The sequence below is a fragment of the Schistocerca americana genome, chromosome 11 (assembly GCF_021461395.2).
Source record: "Schistocerca americana isolate TAMUIC-IGC-003095 chromosome 11, iqSchAmer2.1, whole genome shotgun sequence".
In the NCBI taxonomy this organism is placed as follows: Eukaryota; Metazoa; Arthropoda; class Insecta; order Orthoptera; family Acrididae; genus Schistocerca; species Schistocerca americana.
In genome coordinates this window covers 41107865-41129293 of record NC_060129.1, presented here as the reverse complement: position 1 = coordinate 41129293, position 21429 = coordinate 41107865, and the positions used below count along the sequence as shown (strand labels likewise).

The 21429-nt window shown below is 39.7% G+C and overlaps 1 protein-coding gene across 5 annotated transcripts in view; it reads right to left on the bottom strand.

Moving 5' to 3' along the window:
• LOC124553724 (zinc finger protein 99-like) overlaps positions 1-21429 on the bottom strand; it is a 167432-nt gene that overhangs the window by 32442 nt on the left and 113561 nt on the right. The window contains exon 5 of one of the 5 annotated variants that reach the window (XM_047127644.1): positions 2856-2997. The exons of the other annotated variants lie outside the window; for them this stretch is intronic. Coding sequence (XP_046983600.1) covers positions 2961-2997 — 37 coding nt within the window. The 3' untranslated portion in view covers positions 2856-2960. Of the gene's footprint in view, positions 1-2855; positions 2998-21429 lie in introns of those variants that run through there. 5 annotated transcript variants of the gene reach the window in all.

Below are 21429 nucleotides of genomic sequence, written 5' to 3'. Positions count from 1 at the left end.
CAGAACACAGCATGTTGTTATCAATGGAGAGATGTCTACAGACGTTAAAGTAACCCCTGGTGTGCCACAGGGGAGTGTTATGGGACCATTGCTTTTCACAATATATATAAATGACCTAGTAGATAGTGTCGGAAGTTCCATGCGGTTTTTTGCGGATGATGCTGTAGTATACAGAGAAGTTGCAGCATTAGAAAATTGTAGCGAAATGCAGGAAGATCTGCAGCGGACAGGCACTTGGTGCAGGGAGTGGCAACTGACCCTTAACATAGACAAATGTAATGTATTGCGAATACATAGAAAAAAGGATCGTTTATTGTATGATTATATGATAGCGGAACAAACACTGGTAGCAGTTACTTCTGTAAAATATCTGGGAGTATGTGTGCGGAATGATTTGAAGTGGAATGATCATATAAAATTAATTGTTGGTAAGGCGGGTACCAGGTTGAGATTCATTGGGAGAGTCCTTAGAAAATGTAGTCCATCAACAAAGGAGGTGGCTTAAAAAACACTCGTTCGACCTATACTTGAGTATTGCTCATCAGTGTGGGATCCGTACCAGATTGGGTCGATGGAGGAGATAGAGAAGATCCAAAGAAGAGCAGCACGTTTCGTCACATGGTTATTTGGTAACCGTGATTGCGTTACGGAGATTTATAACAAACTCAAGTGGCAGACTCTGCAAGAGAGGCGGTCTGCATCGCGGTGTAGCTTGCTCGCCAGGTTTTGAGAGGGTGCGTTTCTGGATGAGGTGTCGAATATATTGCTTCCCCCTACTTATACCTCCCGAGGAGATCACGAATGTAAAATCAGAGAGATTAGAGCGCGCATGGAGGCTTTCAGACAGTCGTTCTTCCCGGGAACCATACGCAACTGGAACAGGAAAGGGAGGTAATGACAGTGGCACGTAAAGTGCCCTCCGCCACACACCGTTGGGTGGCTTATGGAGTATTAATGTAGATGCAGATGCGTTGTCTGGGGGTTACCACCAAATGGGTACATGACGGCCCCATCACAGCGGACTGGCTAGTGCTGGATACTGGGTGAATACAAATCCAATACTGTCATGGGAGAAAAAAGAGGACAGGAGATAATGGAAGAAGACGACATACCCTGGAGAGTGTTCTCGCCCAAATAGTTGAATCGCAGGTGGAGATGAAAAGCCATGACAAGACATTCAGGAGATCGAATCTAAGGGTACTCATGCACCACATAAGGCATCCTTCCGAACATGACATGGACTTCTGTAAAATTTTGGAAGTGGAAGGTCAAACCATAGAATGGGACCTGAACTCATATGGCTGAAAAGTGAGAGACTCATTTTAGATGCCTCTTACGACAGGCAGGAATACCTGGGGCCTATTCCAACCCCAGGACCCGCAGGGGGAAAGTAAGTATTTTCTTAGATTCTATGGCCCAGGTAAACTATAAGCTCACCAAACTTATCAAATTACTTTGCTTACAGCAGGTACGATACAAATTATAGTAATTATGGTGAAATGCACAACCCTCCCCTAGTTTAATGACATTACACTATATTACTTAATACTTGTTCCCCTGATCATGAATATGACATTGTCAGTTTAACATTAGTTTCGTTTCCACAATATATATTTTTTACAATTCCTACTTCATATCAAAAGAAGTAGTAGTTTTCATTCATAAGTGATTTTAATTTTTTTTAGACGCTGGCTGGCTACTTTTAATGCTGTTTGGTAAATGACCAAAGTTTTTTGTTGCAGCATAATTCATCACTTTCTGTGCCAAACATATAGCCCACTGCACTTTGCTATTATTTTTAATTGGAATTGGTTATTAAGAACAAATATGCATGGTGCAGGTACTGTGAATATCCCCAGCTATTCTTCCGATTACATGCTACTTCTTTTGAGGGAGGGGAGAGGATGTCAAACTGGTCGGGTCGACTTGGAGCAGGAGGCCATTTTAATTTCCACTGTCTATACTTTTACAAATAAATTCATAAAACTTGGTCAGCATGACCAGAAAGGATTCACACTCATAGCAGTGGAAGTCCAAAAACATAACAAAATATTTTTTTTTACATGTGAAATTTCATCATTTTTTTTCACTTACTATAGGCTGCATTTGTTGCTATAGGTACACTTTTCTTCATAAGTAACAGAGATTCTTCAATGAATTCTGTACAGCATACAAACCATTGTTGCAAGGTATGAAACTCTAGAATTTATTTATGAAAAAATAAATGAGCTGTTACATTTTATACTTCATTTTTTGAAAAAACTTTAGTTTTAGTGATAATTATCTTAATTTTTACCACTGTTTTTAATAGATTTGGAAAATTCTAGAGTTTCATACACATGCTGTGCAAAATTCAACAAAGAATCTCTCTTACTTATGAAGGAAAGAGTACCTATATCAACAAATGCAGCCAATACTAAGTGAAAAAATGATGAAATTTCACATATAAAAAAATTTATTTTGTTATGTTTTTTGACTTCCACTGCTATGAATGTGAATCCTGAATCCTTCCTGGTCATGCTGACAAAGTTTTATGAATTTATTTGTAAAAGTATAGACAGTGGATATTAAAATGTCCTGTGGTGCCTCTTCTGCTCCAAGTTGACCCGTTTGATGTCCTACCCGCCTTAGTGATGAAATACCACAAAACTTGATGCCATATGAGAGCAGTGAATGGAAATAGGCGAAGTAGGTTAATTTATTGATATGTTTCCCACCACAGTTTGCAATACCCATAACAGCATATGTTGCTGAACTCAAAATGTTTCATCAGCTCATCTGTGTGTTTCATCCAATTCAATCTCTCGTCAATGCACACACCCAGAAATTTTGAATATTCTGCCTTAGCAATAGACTTCTGTTCAAAATCTATATTTATCAATGGTATTATGCCATTTATTGACAGGTCATTTGCAGAGAACCACTTAATAAGTTCCTGAAAGATATAATTCACAATTTCCTCAGCTAATTCTTGTTTCTTGGGCATGATTACTGTACCTGTAATGTCAGAAAAGAAAAAGAGCTAGCTTTGCATCAATATGAATGTAGAGTGCCAAATCATTAATATATATGAATAAAAATATGGGGCACAAAACTGAACACATAGGACTTTTGCACACTACCTGTACTATTGACACTGGCAGATTAAAACTGTGTGCCAAAACAAGACTCAAACTCAGGACCTTTGACTTTCATGGGCAAGACCTCCATCTGAGCTACCCAAGCACGACTCACGACCTGTTCTCACAGCTTTAATTCCGCCAAATACCTTCCAAACTACACAGAAGCTCTCCTGCAAAAATTCAGAATAGCTCTCCTGGAAGAAAGGATATTGCAGATACATGGCTATCCCACAGCCTGGGAGATGTTTCCAGAATGAAATTTTCATTCTGAAACAGTATGCACTGATATGAAATTACCTGGCGGATTAAAGCTGTGTGGATGGGTCGTGAGTTGTGCGTGGGTAGCTCAGATGGTAGAGCACTTACCCGTGAAAAGCAAAGGTCCCAAGTGCATGTCTTATTATTACCACAATACTTAAGTGTATCTATAAGAATTTCATGATTAACATAGTCAAAAACCTATGACAGGTTACAAACAATCATAATTGGCGATGTTCAGTTCTGCAGAGCATTTAATATTTGAGCTGTGAAAGCATATATAGATTTTCTGTTGAAATGCATTTCCGAAAATCAAATTGACTTTTGTCAGTACTTCATTTTTCAAGCAGGTGAAGCTACATCATTCTGCTCCAAGACACTATTGGCGAGAAATTACGAATGTTCCGGAATTTTTTTGAACAGACCATGTATATGGCAACTCCTCTTTCCACAATGTGTCGACTTGCATGTGCTGAACGATTATATCCACCTACATTTACCTTTTCCACATTTCTGATGTTTGCACAGGTGTACATTTTTCACCCTCAGTTTCTAAATCTTCTAAACGCACAAGCAGCTTCCCTGACAGTTTGATGCAATAGACTGACGTTATTTTTCATTGTACTTTTATGAGAATATCTGTAGTACACATCTATCAATAGTAACAGGAACCAAATTCATGCCTGACAAAGTAGCTCCCTGAAGCAGCCGGTTTACTTGATATTGACATTCCTTACAAAGCTGCTCAATTGATGCAAACTTAACAACATGAAAGCAGGAACCAAGTCCACATGTGTACAGTTCATTGCAGATGCTATTTTCAGCAGGCCATACTCAATATTGTACACATGATCTATATCAATACTATTTCCTGTCCTACCCATTATCACAACATGATCCTTCTTTGTTAAACCCTTGCACAATGATCCCACATCCTGTATCATTTGGATAAGACATGCACTGGGCTTTCAAAAACTTGAGACCTGTGACTTGTGACAGAAACAAGACTGGATCCTTGCAGAAAATTTGTGATTCTCCACATCAGGGAGCACCAATTGGTAGTTGAGAGGGTTATGCCAGTTTACACAACCTTCGTCTTCTCTCAATTTTTTGAATGTCAACGAGAAGCCTTTGGCCTATTCTGGCTTGATCCATGGCTCTTAACTCCTACTTTTGCCACAGCATGTCATGTGGTAACGCTGTGCTTCATTAATGCTGCTGTTGCCAAGCTTTGCACCTTTTTTGATACTCACTCTTTAACATTCATTTGTGCATGCTGGATGGAAGCATATGTTTGCTAAGAGAGAACTGATGTCCATTGGTTAGCATTGCAATTTTTATTTCCAACTTAAGATGACTCTGTTCCAAAATACACAGAGCCAACAAAGAGTGTTACATACAAGGTAAAAGAATTTCTTCATGACCTTAAAGACAACACCAAAAGAGACGAAAACTCAGCAGCACTGCAAACTTCAGCAGCATAGGGATCTGGTGTTTGACCAATAACTGTACTGAGACTATCTGCAGAAGTGCAGTCAATCGAAACCTGTGTCCCAGAAATGGACTTTCAGTCTCAAAGGAAAGACATTAGTAGAAGAACTGTCACTGATTTGGAAGATTACCAGAAAGATGTTCTTCATTGTACTCTTTTGTAATTTTATGACCATCGTGGGTATTCTATATTATAAAATGTACTAGATGTTTCAAATTATAAGATAGCTTTCACAGGGGACAATCAATCGAAAGGAAGAATTCTGAAACATTTGGGATATATGTACAGCAAATGCAATGATGAAAGATGCACTCCAATGGAGGATCCATTACCGCAGAACTACATCTACTTTTCTGAGAAAAATTTACAGCATCAGGAAAGGAAATAATCGTTGCCCTACAATTTATATAGAAGAGATGTGGCTCACTCAGAATCATGCAATAAACCAAATGTGACAGGGTTTGAAAGGCAATGATGGGTCAAAAGTACTGATTAGCAAAGGAAAGTCACTCACCATGTCATGCAGGACGATCTTTGCCAAAAGCCTTTTATTTACATCCCACAAATCCAATGATTATCCTGAATTCAACAGTGATGTAACTGAAGCGTTTTTTATCTTTATTGTGTGTATTCAATGAGCGCTGTCTGTCATGCATAATGCCAGTTATAATTCAAGAATTAAGAAGAAATTTTCTAGTTCACAAACAAGGAAGGCGGAAATTCCACACTACCTGGAAGAGAAAAGTAACTCAATTCAATGCTGCTATACCAAAGTGGAGATAGTGGATTATGTCAGGTGCCTTTTCTATCTTTACAATCAACATGAACTTGACAGTTTAGCAGCAGAAATGGACCACAAGGTTGTGAGATTGCCCCTAACCACTGCCAACACAAATCAACACAAAATGTGTATGCACTAATAAATGTAAATAACATTTCCAGGAGCTTTATATACAGAATGAATGATGTGCAGAATTTACTTGGGAAAGAAACTTATATCATGGTGGAAGACTGGATTAAATGTTTATGCCACACTGAAAATCTGCAAAAGAAAAAAAAAGAGAAGAAAAAAGGACATTCTGAAGGAGGTATCTGAGAAAAGTTTGTAGAAAGCATTGCCATTGCTTCAAACAACTCCACAGATAGGTTTCAGAACAGGATGATTAAAGAGAGCTAAATTGCATAAAATGTTTCCAGTTTTCCTCATTCCCAAAGATGTAAACGCGCTTTTCCTGTTATTTCCCCTTTCCTCTTTTCTCACATAAATTTATCAATATGAGGCACGACAGCCACCATGCATACACTGCCTTTGCTGATATGTTTATTGGTGTAACTTGTGGCAAGCATAGGATCCACATTCCCTGCTTTGTACCGAGATTAAGACTCATATGTTTTAATGGTCATAACCCAAACTGAAATAGCTTTAGAATTAAACACAGGAGCAGTAATGTATTTAGCTGTATTAAACCTTCTAAAACACACAAGAATATGTTATGAAAAGGTTGCTGTTTCAGTACAGTATTTCCTATCATTTTCTTCATGCAAGGTGTTTGGACAATAATAGTCTGAAGTAAATCATTACCTGCTTCTGATTCTAATATCCTCCTTGTAACGTACTATCTGCCAGTTTTGGGTATTACACTTTTCAAATGAGTGCCATGCAATGCTTAGAGCTTTATGTGCAAGACAGCATTGTCTGATGGTATAGTTCACTGCAGCTGGCTCAACACATAGTGGCCAAAAGCTTGCAACACATGGGAAGTGAGGTGCGCAGTGAGCACAATATTGGGGGAAGTGTGCAGAAAAGGTGGAAGTGGTGCCATTTACACTTTCCTCTCCAGCCACCATTTTCGCTGCTGCCTAGTACAAACAGTCTGCTTCTAAAAAAAAAAGGACATTAAGGTCTATTCTGACAGTTTCTGAAACATGGGTCGATTCCAAGGCTGATAGGATTTGACTTCTGCGAATACTCCATCTGAAGAGGCCTCAAAAGGCCCAATGGAACTGAACAACCACCATGCCATCCTCAGCCAATACGCATCACTGGATGGGTATGTGATGGAGCATTTGGTTGCCACATCACTCTCTCAGCTGTAGTCAATTTTCGTGCCCAGAGCTGATACTTCTGTATGAAGTTGCTGCTCAATTAGCCTCAAATGAGCTGAGTGCACCCCACTTTCCAACACCACTTGGCAGACCCAGATAGTCATGTATCCACTTGTTAGCCAAGCCCAACAGCATTAACTTTGGTCATCTGACAGAAAGAGCTGCAGCAAGGCCGTTGCTGAGAATGCAGAAACCAAATTCCACATGAAGAAAGGTCAACTACATACATAACAGATTTATAACATCCATTTCAATTATCACTACCGGACAATAAAAAGCGATATCTAGATCTTTTATGTGACTTTCCGATTGTTTGAGGTATGCCCCCAATGGTTATGGGCATTCCTGCCTTATAAAGCATCTTCTATGGTGCATTGTGGCTTTAATAAACCATACTGGTTGCATCTCATTCTGGTATAGGGTTTGGTGAACTGAAAAGTTCTCCACAATACAAATGTTTACAAGACTTGAAACAGCATTATGTTCTCTGCACATAATCAACATTAGAAATGACACCAAACTGTATGCAAGACTCCTGCTGTGGGCTGACACATTTAACTCTGCCATAGGCCATGTGCACCAGCAGTGTGGTCAGTCTACAGAAAGGAACAGACAGTTGGATGGGGCAGGCAGGTGGCCAGGGAAGGGGGAAGTGGCAGGGCAGAGGGCAGGGAGAGAGGAGAGGAAGAGGGCTCAGGTGGGAGGGACACAGGAGGGCAAGGGGATATGGGAGGGAGAAGGGGAGGGATGGGAGGACCCTCCTGCCTCCTCCCTTCGCTTCTGATAATTTTCCTAGGAGCACTTCCCATACAGTGCACCCCTCTGCTCTGCACTCATAAGAATGCGCATCAGCATCCAGCCATGAGCACCTCCACTCCCTTGGCCAGTGCTCCTGCAACTTTCATGAAGCACCCTCTGCCCTGTGCACCTCATGTGTCTGCACCCATGATGTCACTTCACATTACAACAATTAACATGTATGAAGTGTTGCATATGGTGGAGTGCCTGTCCATACCAGAAACATTTAAGAACTGATCTACCTGTAACTTACATTATGTTTCATTACAATTAGATCAGCAGTAGTTTTTTAAATCCATGAACAGCACTTTCAAAGCATTTGCATATTAAAAAAGACTGATGATGAGATGAATTGTAAGTATTGGAAACAAAAAAGAAATATCTGCCATTCTTATATCACACCGCTAAGCATTCGATTTCTATACAGAATCAATTTACTTTTTTTCCACAGCACGATATAATGGAAGTGCTGATTAAGATATTGAAGCAACTTGCTGTTGTTGCTGTGGTATTCCAGCAAATGTATGAGGATATTGTTGGCAATCATCTAAACAGCAACTGGCATGCCACCTCAGGCTCTGAGATGATTATCAGCTACACCACCTAAATATCCTAAGCCAACATGCATAGACATATGTAAGATGATGATAATGACTTTCATCTACATGATTATGCAGCAATTCATAGTTAAGGGCCTGGCAGTGGGTCATCAAACCACCATCTTTAATCTACTTCTCGACCATTCCACTCTAACTGCATGTGAGGAAAACATCTTTCAATGCAAGCTCTAATTTCTAGTATTTAATTATGATGATAGTATCTCCCTATATAGATGGGTGCCAAAAAATATTTTCATACTGACGATAAAATTCATGATTGAAATTTCATAAGAAAGTCTTGCCGTAGTGAACAACGCCTTTGTTTTAATTAACACCAACCCAATTCATGTATCGTATCCATAGAACTCTCTCCCTTATTTTGCAATAATAAAAAATGTGCTGCCTTTCTTTGAACTTCTTTGATGTTCCATACCACACTGCAATATTCCAGAGGGCACAGAAATGTAGTGCAACGAGTCTCTTTACTAAGCCTGTTACGTTACCGGTGTGTTCTGCCAATAAATCACTCTTTGGTTTGCTTTCTCCATGGCATTGTCTATATGAACATTACAGTTTAATTTATTCATAAGTGTAACCACTATGTATTTAGTTGAGTTTACAGCTTTTAGGTAAACACCTTCAGGTAAACAAAATTTATTGCATTTCTTTTAGTACTCATGTGGATGACTTCACACTTTTGACTATTTACAGTCAATTGCTATTTTTCAGACCATACAGATATCTTGTCTATCACTTCACATTTCGCTTTGACCACCTGATGACTTCGCAATACGGTAAATAAAAGCATACTGGTTCAACTGGCTCTGAGCACTATGGGACTTAACTTCTGAGGTCATCAGTCCCCTAGAACTTAGAACTACTTAAACCTAATTAACCTAAGGACATCACACACATCCATGCCCGAGGCAGGATTCGAACCTGGGACCATAGCGGTCGCGCAGTTCCAGACTGTAGCATGTAGAACCGTTCGGCCACCCCGGCCATCTAAATAGCAGCATAATCTTCAAACAATCGAAGAGAGCTGCTCAGATTGTCTTCTAAATCGATTTTATAGATCAGGAACAACAGAGAACCTATAACACTTCCCTGGGAAACGTCAGATATTACTTCTATTTTGCTCAATAACTTTCTGTCTGCTATTATGAACTGTGACCTTTCTGGTACAAAATAACGAACCAGTTCACACAACTGCGATGATACTCCATGGGCACACAATTTAAGTGAATGTCACTTGTGAGGAGTGGAGTCAAAAGCCTTCGCAAATCCAAAAATATGGGATCAATGTAACATCATCTGTCCATATTACTCATTACTTTTTGAGAATAAAAAGCTTGTTGTGGGTCAATGAATCATGTCTTCAAAGTAATTCATAATGTTCAAGCATATTATATTTTCCAAAATCCTACTGCAAAGGGGCGTTAGTGTAATGGATTACTCCCATTTCTTATCTTGGGTGCTGATGTGATTTGTGCAACTTTCCGGTCATTGGGTATGGATCATTCAACAGTGGAAGAGTTGTATATGACTTCTAAGTATGGAGCTATTGCATCAGCATATTCTGAGAGGTAACTGAATGGTGTACAGTCTGGACCAGAGACACTGCCTTTCTTAAGTGTGCATCTCTACATTTAGGATATACACTTCCAAGTTACTCATGCAGGCAGTTAGTCTTGATTATAATTCTGGAATACTTGCTTTGCATTTTTTGTGAAGGAATTTAGGGAAACAGTCTTCAGTAACTCAGCTTTAGTAGCACTGTCATCAGTAGCATTACCATTTTTATTGTGCAGTGAAGGTATTTATGCATCTTGTCAATGGCATACTTTATACACAACCAGAATTTCTTTGGGTTTTTTACCAGATTTCGAGACAGAGAGTCATTCTGGAATCTATTGAAAGCATCTCTCATTGAAGTTTGTGCTAAATTTTGAGCTTCTGTAAAACTTCACCAATTTTGTGGATTTTGCATTCTTTTAAATTTGGCATGTGTTTTTCATTGCTTCTGCAACAATCTTCTGACCAGTTTTGTATCACATGGAGGATCAATTTAATTTAATTTATTTGACACATATCTCTCAGTTACTCTTAATATTATTTCTTTGACTCCAAACTACATCTGACCTACATTTAGAAAGACATACATGAAGGAGTGGAGACACTCTTAGCAAGATGTCAAGCGAATTTTTATCTGCTTTTTAAGTGCAAATGTATTTAATTTATTTTGGTGAGTTTGGATGTTACAATATTCAGTCTTGCGGACTCTTCGTGGATCAACTACCTTGTGGGATCTTTTGTTATGCTCCCTGTTTGGTCAAGGCTATCAAGATGTCAAGTATGCTTTCACAACCATTTACACTTCGAGTGAGCTTGTGATCTCATTCTTCAAAATAATTTTCTGAGACAGCATTCAGTACAGTTTCGGACAACATTCTATGCCCCCCACTGACATTAAAAATGTTGGGTTGGGTTGTTTTGGGGAAGGAGACCAGACAGTGTGGTCATCAGTCTCATCGGATTTGGGAAGGATGGGGAAGGAAGTCAGCTGTGCCCTTTCAAAGGAACCATCCCGGCATTTGCCTGGAGCGATTTAGGGAAATCACAGAAAACCTAAATCAGGATGGCCGGACGCGGGATTGAACCATTGTCCTCCTGAATGCGAGTCCAGTGTCTAACCACTGCGCCACCTTGCTCGGTGACATTCAAAATGTATTTTCGCTAATATATAGAGGGTAGATTGAAGTCCCCACCAACTATAATTATACGAGTGGTATACCTATTTGAAACAACACTCAAGTTTTCTTTGAACTGTTCAGCAACCATATTGTCCAAATCACAGCATCGGTAAAAGGAAATGATTATTAATATATTCCCATTGTCACGTATAACCTCTACCCATACTAAGTCACAGGAACCATCTACTTAAATTTCACTACAAGGTAAACTACTAACAGCAATGAACACTACACCACCAACTGTATTTCATCTACCCTCTGTGAACATAGTTAGGTCTTTTAAAAAAATTTCACCTGAACTACTGAACTATTTAACTTAACCCATAAACCCACCACTCTTTGGTGCCAGCTGAGGAATCTGCAATGCACACAGCCGCAAAACTGCCTGGGACTCTGATTCAGACCATCACTCCACTCTGTACTGAAGGACCACTGTCAGTTCTGCCCATGATGCTGTATGTCCACAACAAAGAATGGGAGTCTTACTATTTTAGCTACTCACCTGAAACCAGAGAGAATCTCTTCTGATCCAATATGGCAATATGGTTAGCACCAACATGAGCCACCACCTGCAGCTGGCTACACCATGCTCTTCATGGCATCTGGAAGCACCCAGTCCTCATGTGTAAAGACTCCTCCCAGAATGCACATTGGATCATTTACCCTCCAATGCAGTCATATCTCTAAGGGGTGCCATTACACACATTACACTGGAGCTCCCAGTTACCAGTAGCTCTAGTCTCTGTAAAAGTCCAGTCTTGCATGCTGAGAGGCTTCCTCTGGAACATGGCAAGCGACTTGATCTGGCTCTTGGACTTCATCAGCCATAGACAGCATCCAAAATCTGTTCCTCAGATGAATGGGCAGGTTCTCCAATTGGCCCCTCAGAAAATTGTCACTGTCACTCAAACACTGGAATAACTTCCCACTCCACCACAAGCGAGGGCAATCTCAGTGTGAGCAATACCCAAGGTGACCGCAGCAATGGACCAATTGTTGGACAACACTGCCTACAGCTGTGAGTGAAGAATCACTGACTTTGTTCACATCTGAACACAGCAATTACTAATTCTGTCCATACCAGTGTTGGCATGGGAAATACAAAGACAGACATCAAATATAGGAGTTGAAGGTGAAGAACACTGACAAAATTTAAAATATGTTGCTTCTTATAAAAACGTGTTGGTGCATAGTACTCTGATGTGCTATTGCTGCTACCACTTGACTGGAGGACATAACTACTACAATCAGCTCTTTAAACACAAATGTGTAGCACAATGCAACCTGGTTCTATGCACTACACAATGAATAAAATGTACAAATGTGCCTGATGAATACACCAATGCACACAAAATAGGGGATTTGAAGCTAAATAATAATAATATTATTGTTGTTACATTGTAATTATAATAGTAGACGGTACGAAAATATATTGACAGCAATTGATGAATAGTTCATTCACTTGTGACAGGAACATCAATGGGTAAAGATGTCGAGTCATGTATCAATGCTCCCTGCTGTGAAGCAGTTCCAGTATTAATGCTGATGCTCATCAACAGAGAAAAAAAGCTAATAAGTTTAACTAACACACTGTGTTTTCCTTGCAGGCACCTGGTGTCAACATAATGCAGTTCAACCAAACCTACTATTTGTATACCAGTGGGTGTAACCATGTCAGTGCCAGTGTAATATCGAATAGGGAGTTCTACTATGTGGTACTATTTGAAAACTATCAATTTAGTGATGATAAAGTAATATTATTCTTGGATGAATGACATTGACCATGCAATGTGTCACTTCAGATTTTAGCCTTGTTCCACAGAAAAGTTCGCTCTCCCTCAGTGCTACCCGGTGATCATACCATCTCTCTAGGGGACTTACCTGGTACAGTTAAAATATTTAACAGTAGAGACAGTTCTGATTGACATGGGCAGACTTTTGAAGAGTTAATGAAACGCAATACAGAATGAGCTAAAGTGTTGGCAAAGGTGACAGTCACATATCCATTGATTTTATGACACACTGCGCATTAATCTACTCTCGATAGCTCACCGAACTCTCCACCCACTGCAAACCACTGTAGCTCAACTCCATGATTCATTCTGTGCACTGATGAAAGTGGAAGTGTATGATTCAACATTACCAGATGTGGGCACTAAATTACGGTCTTATTTAAGTTTGTTTATCTAGCCAGCTATAAGTAACAGTTAATACAACTCCCTCCATTTCAATGTAAATGAGCAGTTACCACCTTAACCAAGACAATGAAACAGTCTCTTATTGTAAGTGGCTGCTCCTGCAATGATGGTGGAAAGCAGAAGAACGACAATGAAACAGCCTCACCACAATGGTCTTATTGTAAGTGGCTGCTCCTGTAATGATGGTGGAAAGTAGAAGAACAAGATGAATGAGTGATTACTTCCTGATATTACAGGTGCTTTGGTTATTATGGCTTCATGCTGAGGGAAAATAATCTAGTTTTTAAACTGTTGACATCCTGGGAGAGTCCACTTTGTACATGTGTATATTCTTTTGAAAATTTTGTCAGTCAAAATATCAGCTACTGCAAGAGATTTCACGTGGAATTAAGGGAGTAACATACCAGACAACCAGCAAAACCAGTGATATTCAACCATTTGAAAAAGTAAAGCCAAACAGCATATTCATATTTGCCACCTCAGTGGAAAATCAGAATATCTGAAACTATTTCTGCTTTGCTCACCATATGCAAGTCAATATATTTTATTTCAGTGAGGTGTAGTTATACAGCAGATGGCCTAGGATAACAGAAATCTTATTATCGCTTTCGAACAGGACAATCTGAATTTAAAGCATATTTACCAAGCACATGTACAAACTGACATGTTACTCAATGAATTTGTTAGATGTGAGGATTGCTGAAGCAACTAACAGTATGGTTTACTGGTTAAAGATAGAACTAGCAAACTGAATGAGGGTCAATAGAAATGAAACTTCAACAAGATTCTCCAAAAACGCAATGTACCAAAACTTCACTGTATCAGTATATTGCACACTATGTAAAATTTTCCATGTGTTACATATTCATTCAGAGGATGCAAAGCATGTGGATTTCACAGAAAAATGGAGACAGTCAACACTAAATTAATGGAACTGAAATTCTTGTCAAGGGAGGTGCTATGAACGTTGATGTGTCGAATGCTCGAATATAGCAATGTGAACTATGTGTCAATGAGAAATTAAAGTAGGTAACGCAAAACGAATGTATGTGTTGAACATCAGTGTGATGGCTAAGGCACTTCACGCCCATCACCACCGTTGGTCTCAAAGTATACGTAAGTTGTAAACTGTCTCAGAAATGGCTTAGTATACAGCATCATGTTGTAGAAAGAACATAATGTTATTGAGGTGTGGAAGGCTATTTGACAGAAGTTACTTTTGTTAAAGATAGGGCAACTGCATTGCGACCAGCAACTCTTGGTAAAATTTAAGCCAGTAACTGACAGGCTGAAAGAGCTGTCATGCACTATGAATAAGAGCAGAAATGGAGGAGGAGGAGGAGGAGGAGGAGGAGGAGGAGGAGGAGGAGGAGGAGGATGAGGATGAGGATGAGGATGAGGATGAGGATGAGGATGAGGGAAGGCTATTACTGACTTACAGTAATGCTGAGTTAAGACAGAGCATATGGGGTCATCACAACAAAACCATATTTGTTAGGTAAGCACTCAATATGATTAACCGAGAATCCAGTAAGAAATGGGAACAAGAAATCTGAAAGAATGCCTTGGCTGTTACAGTTAATGTTCTAAAAAATGTCGAATGTCAAAAATATACACTGAAAATATAAAAACCTATGATAATATACCACAAATGGCCAATGAACGTAAGACAACAACATGATGAGAAAGTCTCAGAGTGAAAGACTGAACAATCTACCTCTAGAGTACATATACTATGACAACTGAATGAAATCACAGATTGATTACAACTGCATACAGCTTCAGCCAGTGCATGTGACATGAACAAAATAGTATCAATCATATCTGAGCTTCAAAAAAGGTGCATCATTGAATAATTATGGAAAGAGGTGTTCATGAGCTTTACTTTTCATGCAGAATTTTTCTGTGCAGGTGTGATAATATACGGAATGCCAGACTGATCTCTTAGACATTAAACACTCATGGTATTATATTTTGGGATAACTCTTCCCATTCTAATAGGACATTTTTGGCTCAGAAACAGGCAGTTCAGGCAGTAAGTGGTGCCAGTTCACAAACCTCTTGTCGACCCCTCTTCACAAGTCTGGGTATTTTAACATTGGCCTCTCAATATATACAGTCCTTACTGTCTTTCTTGTTAACAATATTAACTTACTCCCAAGAATAAGCAGCTTTCACTCAGTTAATACTCCGCAGAAATAAAACTGCATTTCGATCAGACTTCCTTAACTCCTGTGCAGAAAGGTGTGCAGTATACTGCTGCACGTATTTTCAATAAGCTAACGCTCAGATTAAAAAATCTTGGCAGTAATCCACGCACTTTCAAATCAAAACTGAAGAGTTTGCTCATCGGTCACTCCTTCTATTCTGTTGAGCAGTTCCTTGAAAAATTAAGCTGATTCTTGTTGTATTGTTGACTGCATTTACTTAAACTTACGGACTGCCTTTTTACGGGTTCGTAAAGTTTTATTTTTACCTGTTATTCCTTTTATGCTGTAATTTCATGCACTGACACGTTCCATGACCTCAGATTTGTTCCTCAATTTGGTCCTACGGAACTCGATGTGTAAAAAAATAAATACAATCAAATAATGGTTTCGAGTACAGTCTAATGGTCAGATACACATTCCACATTCGCTTGAGCCTTACATTTGAAGGTAAAGACAGGGAAGGAAGTTTCAGAGGTTTTTAAACATTTGTTGCGGGCTGGAATGAATTGATTGCCTGACAACCTTGAGGCTGATCATGGAAGTGAATATTATAATAGGCGTTTCAAAGTGGAAATGGATTGATGTGGGATAAATCACTATTCAACATTCTCCCATTTGAAAACTAGTATTTTCAAATGGTTTAACTAGACAATCAAAAGCTGAGCAATTTTATCTTCAACATATGTACAAACGACTGAACGTACTATGACAAATCATTGACAATTATAATCATATTACTCACCATACAGTTAAGAACAAACCTATTGATGTCACAGAGGAACACAAAGGAATTACAGAAAAGCTCTGAACCTAATATGTTCCTCATACAGCAGGTCACGAGTCATTGAGGGAATAGGGCATTGGGGAAATTGCTGTTTTTCATCAAAGCTCAACAGTTGGGTGAACACTCACAATTTGCTGTGTAATATGAAAAGCAAATCTCAAACCATGCAGTAGTGTAAGAGTGCTAGGGAACATCAACAAACTTGGATGTGGTATTCTGAGAGTCTGCCATCAGAAATTTGTATCTCTGGATACAATTTCTGTGGATCTGGAACAAAATTGAAATAGCACATAGGTTATGGAGATAAAGTCTTTAATGTATTGGACAATGTATGCAAAGAGCACAACATTGCCTCCACTACAAATAAATATCACAATACTGCACACCAAATATTCATTAATAAGGCTGCACAGGCATGTCAAAGAAAGGACATTCATGTAGGACAACCTATTGCTGTATTTGTGGTAGATATGACAATGTATGCCCAAACTTAAATAGGGTACTGGACTAACCTTCAAGCAATAATGAATGCAGCTCGTCACACACTAAAGAAAAAGAAAAACCAATGAGATGTTTAAAAAATTGCATCAAATCGGTGGTGACAGTGGCAAAAGGTGTGTTGGGGCAGAAAGAAGAAAGGAAACGATGTGTTCAAGCACCCAGGGTACTCCAATAACAACATCTGGTGGAATAATTCTGTTCCTAATACCTTCATTTACTGGGCTGTTAGCCACTGGTTTCATTAGCTAGGGGAGCTGCTATTATATTTCAAGCAGTACAGAATGCTCAAAGTGAAAAGCAATTACAAGCTGCTGAAAGGTACAATATGATCGTGGACGCCTTCGCTATAAGAAAAAGCCTATATCTGAAATACAGGAAAGGGCTTGAGTTGTAAATTAAAATTAGGCCCACAGCAATGGCACAGGAGAGAGGGATTACAAACATAAATCTGCTTAAACTCATCAGAAAACTTAAAATCACGAGATTTTACAGTGTGCTTATGTAGGATACATTGCTTGAGAATGTGGAAATCCAAGAAACATGGCACTGTCAATTTAGATGTTGTCAGGGGTATAGAGCTAGTTCTCAGTGATTTGACACCACCTGAAGAACTGTGTTGTCACTTCACTAATAGGAGCCAGGTGTTGTACGATCTTTGACACTACAAGGACTTCAACTCATACCCCTGATGATATCTCTGCCTAATATTTTTCCCAAACATTGCATAAAAACAAGCAGTAGGTAAGTCTCTGCATCATTTGAAGTTGCAATGTAATGACATTCACTCTACTCCTAAAAGAACATTGGTCCAAATTAAAACCAAACTACTTTCCTCCAACAGATGAGCAGGGGATAGTGAGGTACATTGTTGAGTGTTTTTGAAACACACAAAAGCACAGCTAACATCACTGAATGAAAAATAAATTCCATCTACAGAATGGGGAAGTTGTGGCAATACCTTTGGCTCTTGTGACATTGACGACTGATATGTATACTTAAAACAATTTGAAGAAGGATCTCAGGTACATACGAACGTTACTATGTTTAAATCTGAGATAAAAAAAACACAAGGCACTGTGGACGAGTCATAAATATTCAATAGCATGGCTACTAAGATTCTTGAAGGAACAAGTGAGGGTGCATAATAATGATAAATTTTTTGAGTAATCAACCAGTGGACATACTGCCAGTCAGTATAATTTGTGTAGAGTAATCCTGCGACAAATTTTGTACCTTGACAATTTATTTCCTACAGTGGGTCCTGCTTATAAAATTGAAGGAAATGAAATCCCAGACAAACATGGGCTGCCACATAAACCCAAGGTGGTGAAGGGTTGACACCCATCAGCAACATAGCAGGTACCATGAAATTAAGCTGCAGAAGCAGCAGCCAAATATGAAATCCAGAAGGTAACAGAGAAAAAGGGCATGTCCCATACTGCCAGGCAAGGGAGTCATCGAAAAAGAGAGAATAGGACAAGTGGACGGGCATGATGGAGAAACGGTATCCTTATCCACAGAGGGGGACATCATGCCAATATTCCATGCTGGTGGATTGTGTTAAGACAGCATATAATCAACAGAGATGCAGAGGAATAAACGAAACCCCCACAGTCAAGTCTTGAATGGGCAAGGGTTCACAACAAACAGAGGGTGGTAGTCTGATCTGCTCCCCAGGAAGTACTGCTCAGGACACATAGGGCACTGAGAAACTGGGCACAATGTACAGGCAGGTAAGACACATTAAAGGACCAAGGAGGGTTCCTATCAAGCATGAGCCCCCCAAAACTTCATTTTTTTTAATGAACAGAATAGCAATAGGCACAACGTGTAAAGGTAATGCAACAAACTCATTGCATTCCAAAAATTTATACAAAAGAGTTAGTCAGTGGAAAAGTGAAAGCCACTGCCCATGCTCCACAAGTAAAGACAATAGAGATGGTGTTGGAGACACCACTCAAGGAGACAAGTTTATGGAGAACTGCAACAGATTTTACAATCATTGACAAAAAGGGAGACAGAAATGCTTGGTGCGAGACACTCCCTAATAGGACAAACAGTGATAGCAAAGAGGACTACAATCAGTACAGAGCCTTCAGGCACCCCATTTTCCTAGATAAAGGTGTCTCACAAGGCTGAACCCACTTATACCTTGAGAAAACTTTGTCTTTCAAAACATTCCTAATAAATGGGGTAGATGGCCTTGTAGACCCAGATGTATAGAATACAGGGGATACCAGACCCCAAGCAGGTGTATCACGCTTTCTCCAAATCAAATAACATTGCCACTGTCTTGTATTTTCACAGGAAACCATTCACGATATGGTTGACAAAGTGCCAAGACAGTCAAATGCAGAACAGTGTGCTCGAAATCCACATTGTGCAGTCCTTAGTAGTTTGTGAGACACAAGGCACCAAACCAGCCACCTATGAATCACACATTCAATCACTTTGCAAACACAACTGGTAAGAGAAATGGGGCAGTAACTAGAAGGAAAGTATTTGTCCTTACTGGGCTTAGGTACGAGTATAACAGTGGCTTCATGCCAGCATCTATGAAACATGCCACCTGCGCAAATATGATTGTACTTACAAAGGAGAAGGTGCTTACCCACAAGAGAACCCTACAACATCTGAATGTGAACATCGTTTGGCTCTGGGGCAGATGATTTGGATGAAGTGAGAACATGCTCTAGCTCCCTCATGGTAATAGCGACATTGTAACATTCATAATTCTGAGGGTATCGTCCACGCCGCCTCCACTTGTTTCCAAGGGAGGAAGGCAAGGTGATAGTGGGTGGAGCTTAAAATGTCTGCAAAATATTGGCCCAAGATGTTGGAGATAGCAATAGGATCCACAGTGACATTATGACCATACCAGAAATTGAGGAATTGAGCTTGGCACCACAGAACCGATGAGAACTGCCCCACAAAATGGACGAGGGAGCGAAACTCTTAAAAGAACTAATAAATTACATCCACCCTGCTTTTTTTGGTATCCCAAATAATATGACAACACTGCACACATGACTGTTCACACGAATACAGTGTATCATTGTAGGATGATGGTTAAAAATGTGAACAGCACACCTCCACAAGCAATCTACGAGGAACAGAGATGCAAGTGGGAGGGTCTTAAAATCTTTAGCCTAATTCTGTTTATGTTTCGTAGACACACGCTAAGATGGTGTTTGAGTCACTGCAAAAAAATCCCTCATGATTGCCAACATCTCCAATGGCACGCTCCTTCCAACTCAGGGCACCCTCAGAGGGGGATTCACCCACCGTAAATGACTGTTCACACCTAAAGTCACACCTTCCAAACTTCTGTAACAGAGGGTGCAATTGGCATTTGAGAAGGTAACAGCTCAGGCAGTCATCCCTCTCTGGGCCAGGCCTGTACTGGACGATGCGTGTGTACCCTATCTGTTGACCTGGGGCTCCGAACTGTGTGTTACCTAGTCACCTGTTTTGTGTCTAATGCATGGGCCAGCCTTCAGGAACACACAGGGAGGAAGAAGAGAGAAAGACACCTCAAATGCCAAAGCAGAGGAAGGTGAGATGGAGAACATAGAAAGAAAGAATAAATAGATGATGAACTGTTCCAATGCCAGGATATCAAAACTTCAGAAAGCATTCCTGAAACTATGCAAAACACGTTCCTCAAGGAAAGGGAGAAAGAATATCAGGAGGATAGACATGTACACAGAAAGGGAAGACATGCTGCAGAGGCTGGGGTCCTGTGGTAGCAGAGCACGATGAGTGGTGAGGAGAGAGAGAGAGAGAGAGAGAGAGAGAGAGAGAGAGAGTGTGTGTGTGTGTGTGTGTGTGTGTGTGTGTGTGTGTGTGTGTGTGAAAACATACTTGCCTTCCTGCACTCTGCACTTGATAATTACTGTAAATTCGATAAGTATGATCAAGTGAAACACTGGCCTTTCGTTTTGCTACTGAAATGCTGAACATCACTGAATCTCAAAATAAATAGGCAATGGATCTTGCAATAAGTCCTCTAAGAGGATTTTTCAATGGCAGATTTTCGAAAGTGTACATCATGGTTCCCAGATGCCCTCAGTTAGGACTATGGCGAATCCCCACTGATTGTAGAGACAATGTTATGTTTCTGTGTCACAGTTAAGTCTTCACAACTTTACTGAAATTGGCACCAACTACTTAAGCTGCTTCTTGATGGTAGCCCGTAAACTGTCACTACTACAAGCTTGTGTGATTCCTAAGCACCACTGTGGCACAGCACTGAAAGAGCTATTCAACACTATATTCAATAATCTAGAAGGGTGGGATTTGGTTCCAATGTTTGGATATATAGCCTCTGATCCTTTCTCCTTACTTGTTCTACAGCAGTATGACATTAGCTTGTGCCCATCAAAATGGATCTGTTGAATTTCAATTATTTTCATGTGACATTCTGCATTAAGCACAATGCAGATGCCGACATTCCACGTGAACTTTTATTTTCCTGTATGGATATTAGAAGTTCGCTCTATTTATTACTGATTGTAGTGCCTTGTAATGTTGTTTCTTATTGGTAATACTGAATAATTAACTAAGTGCACTTTATATCTGAAAAAGTACTTTATCATTTAGTAAATA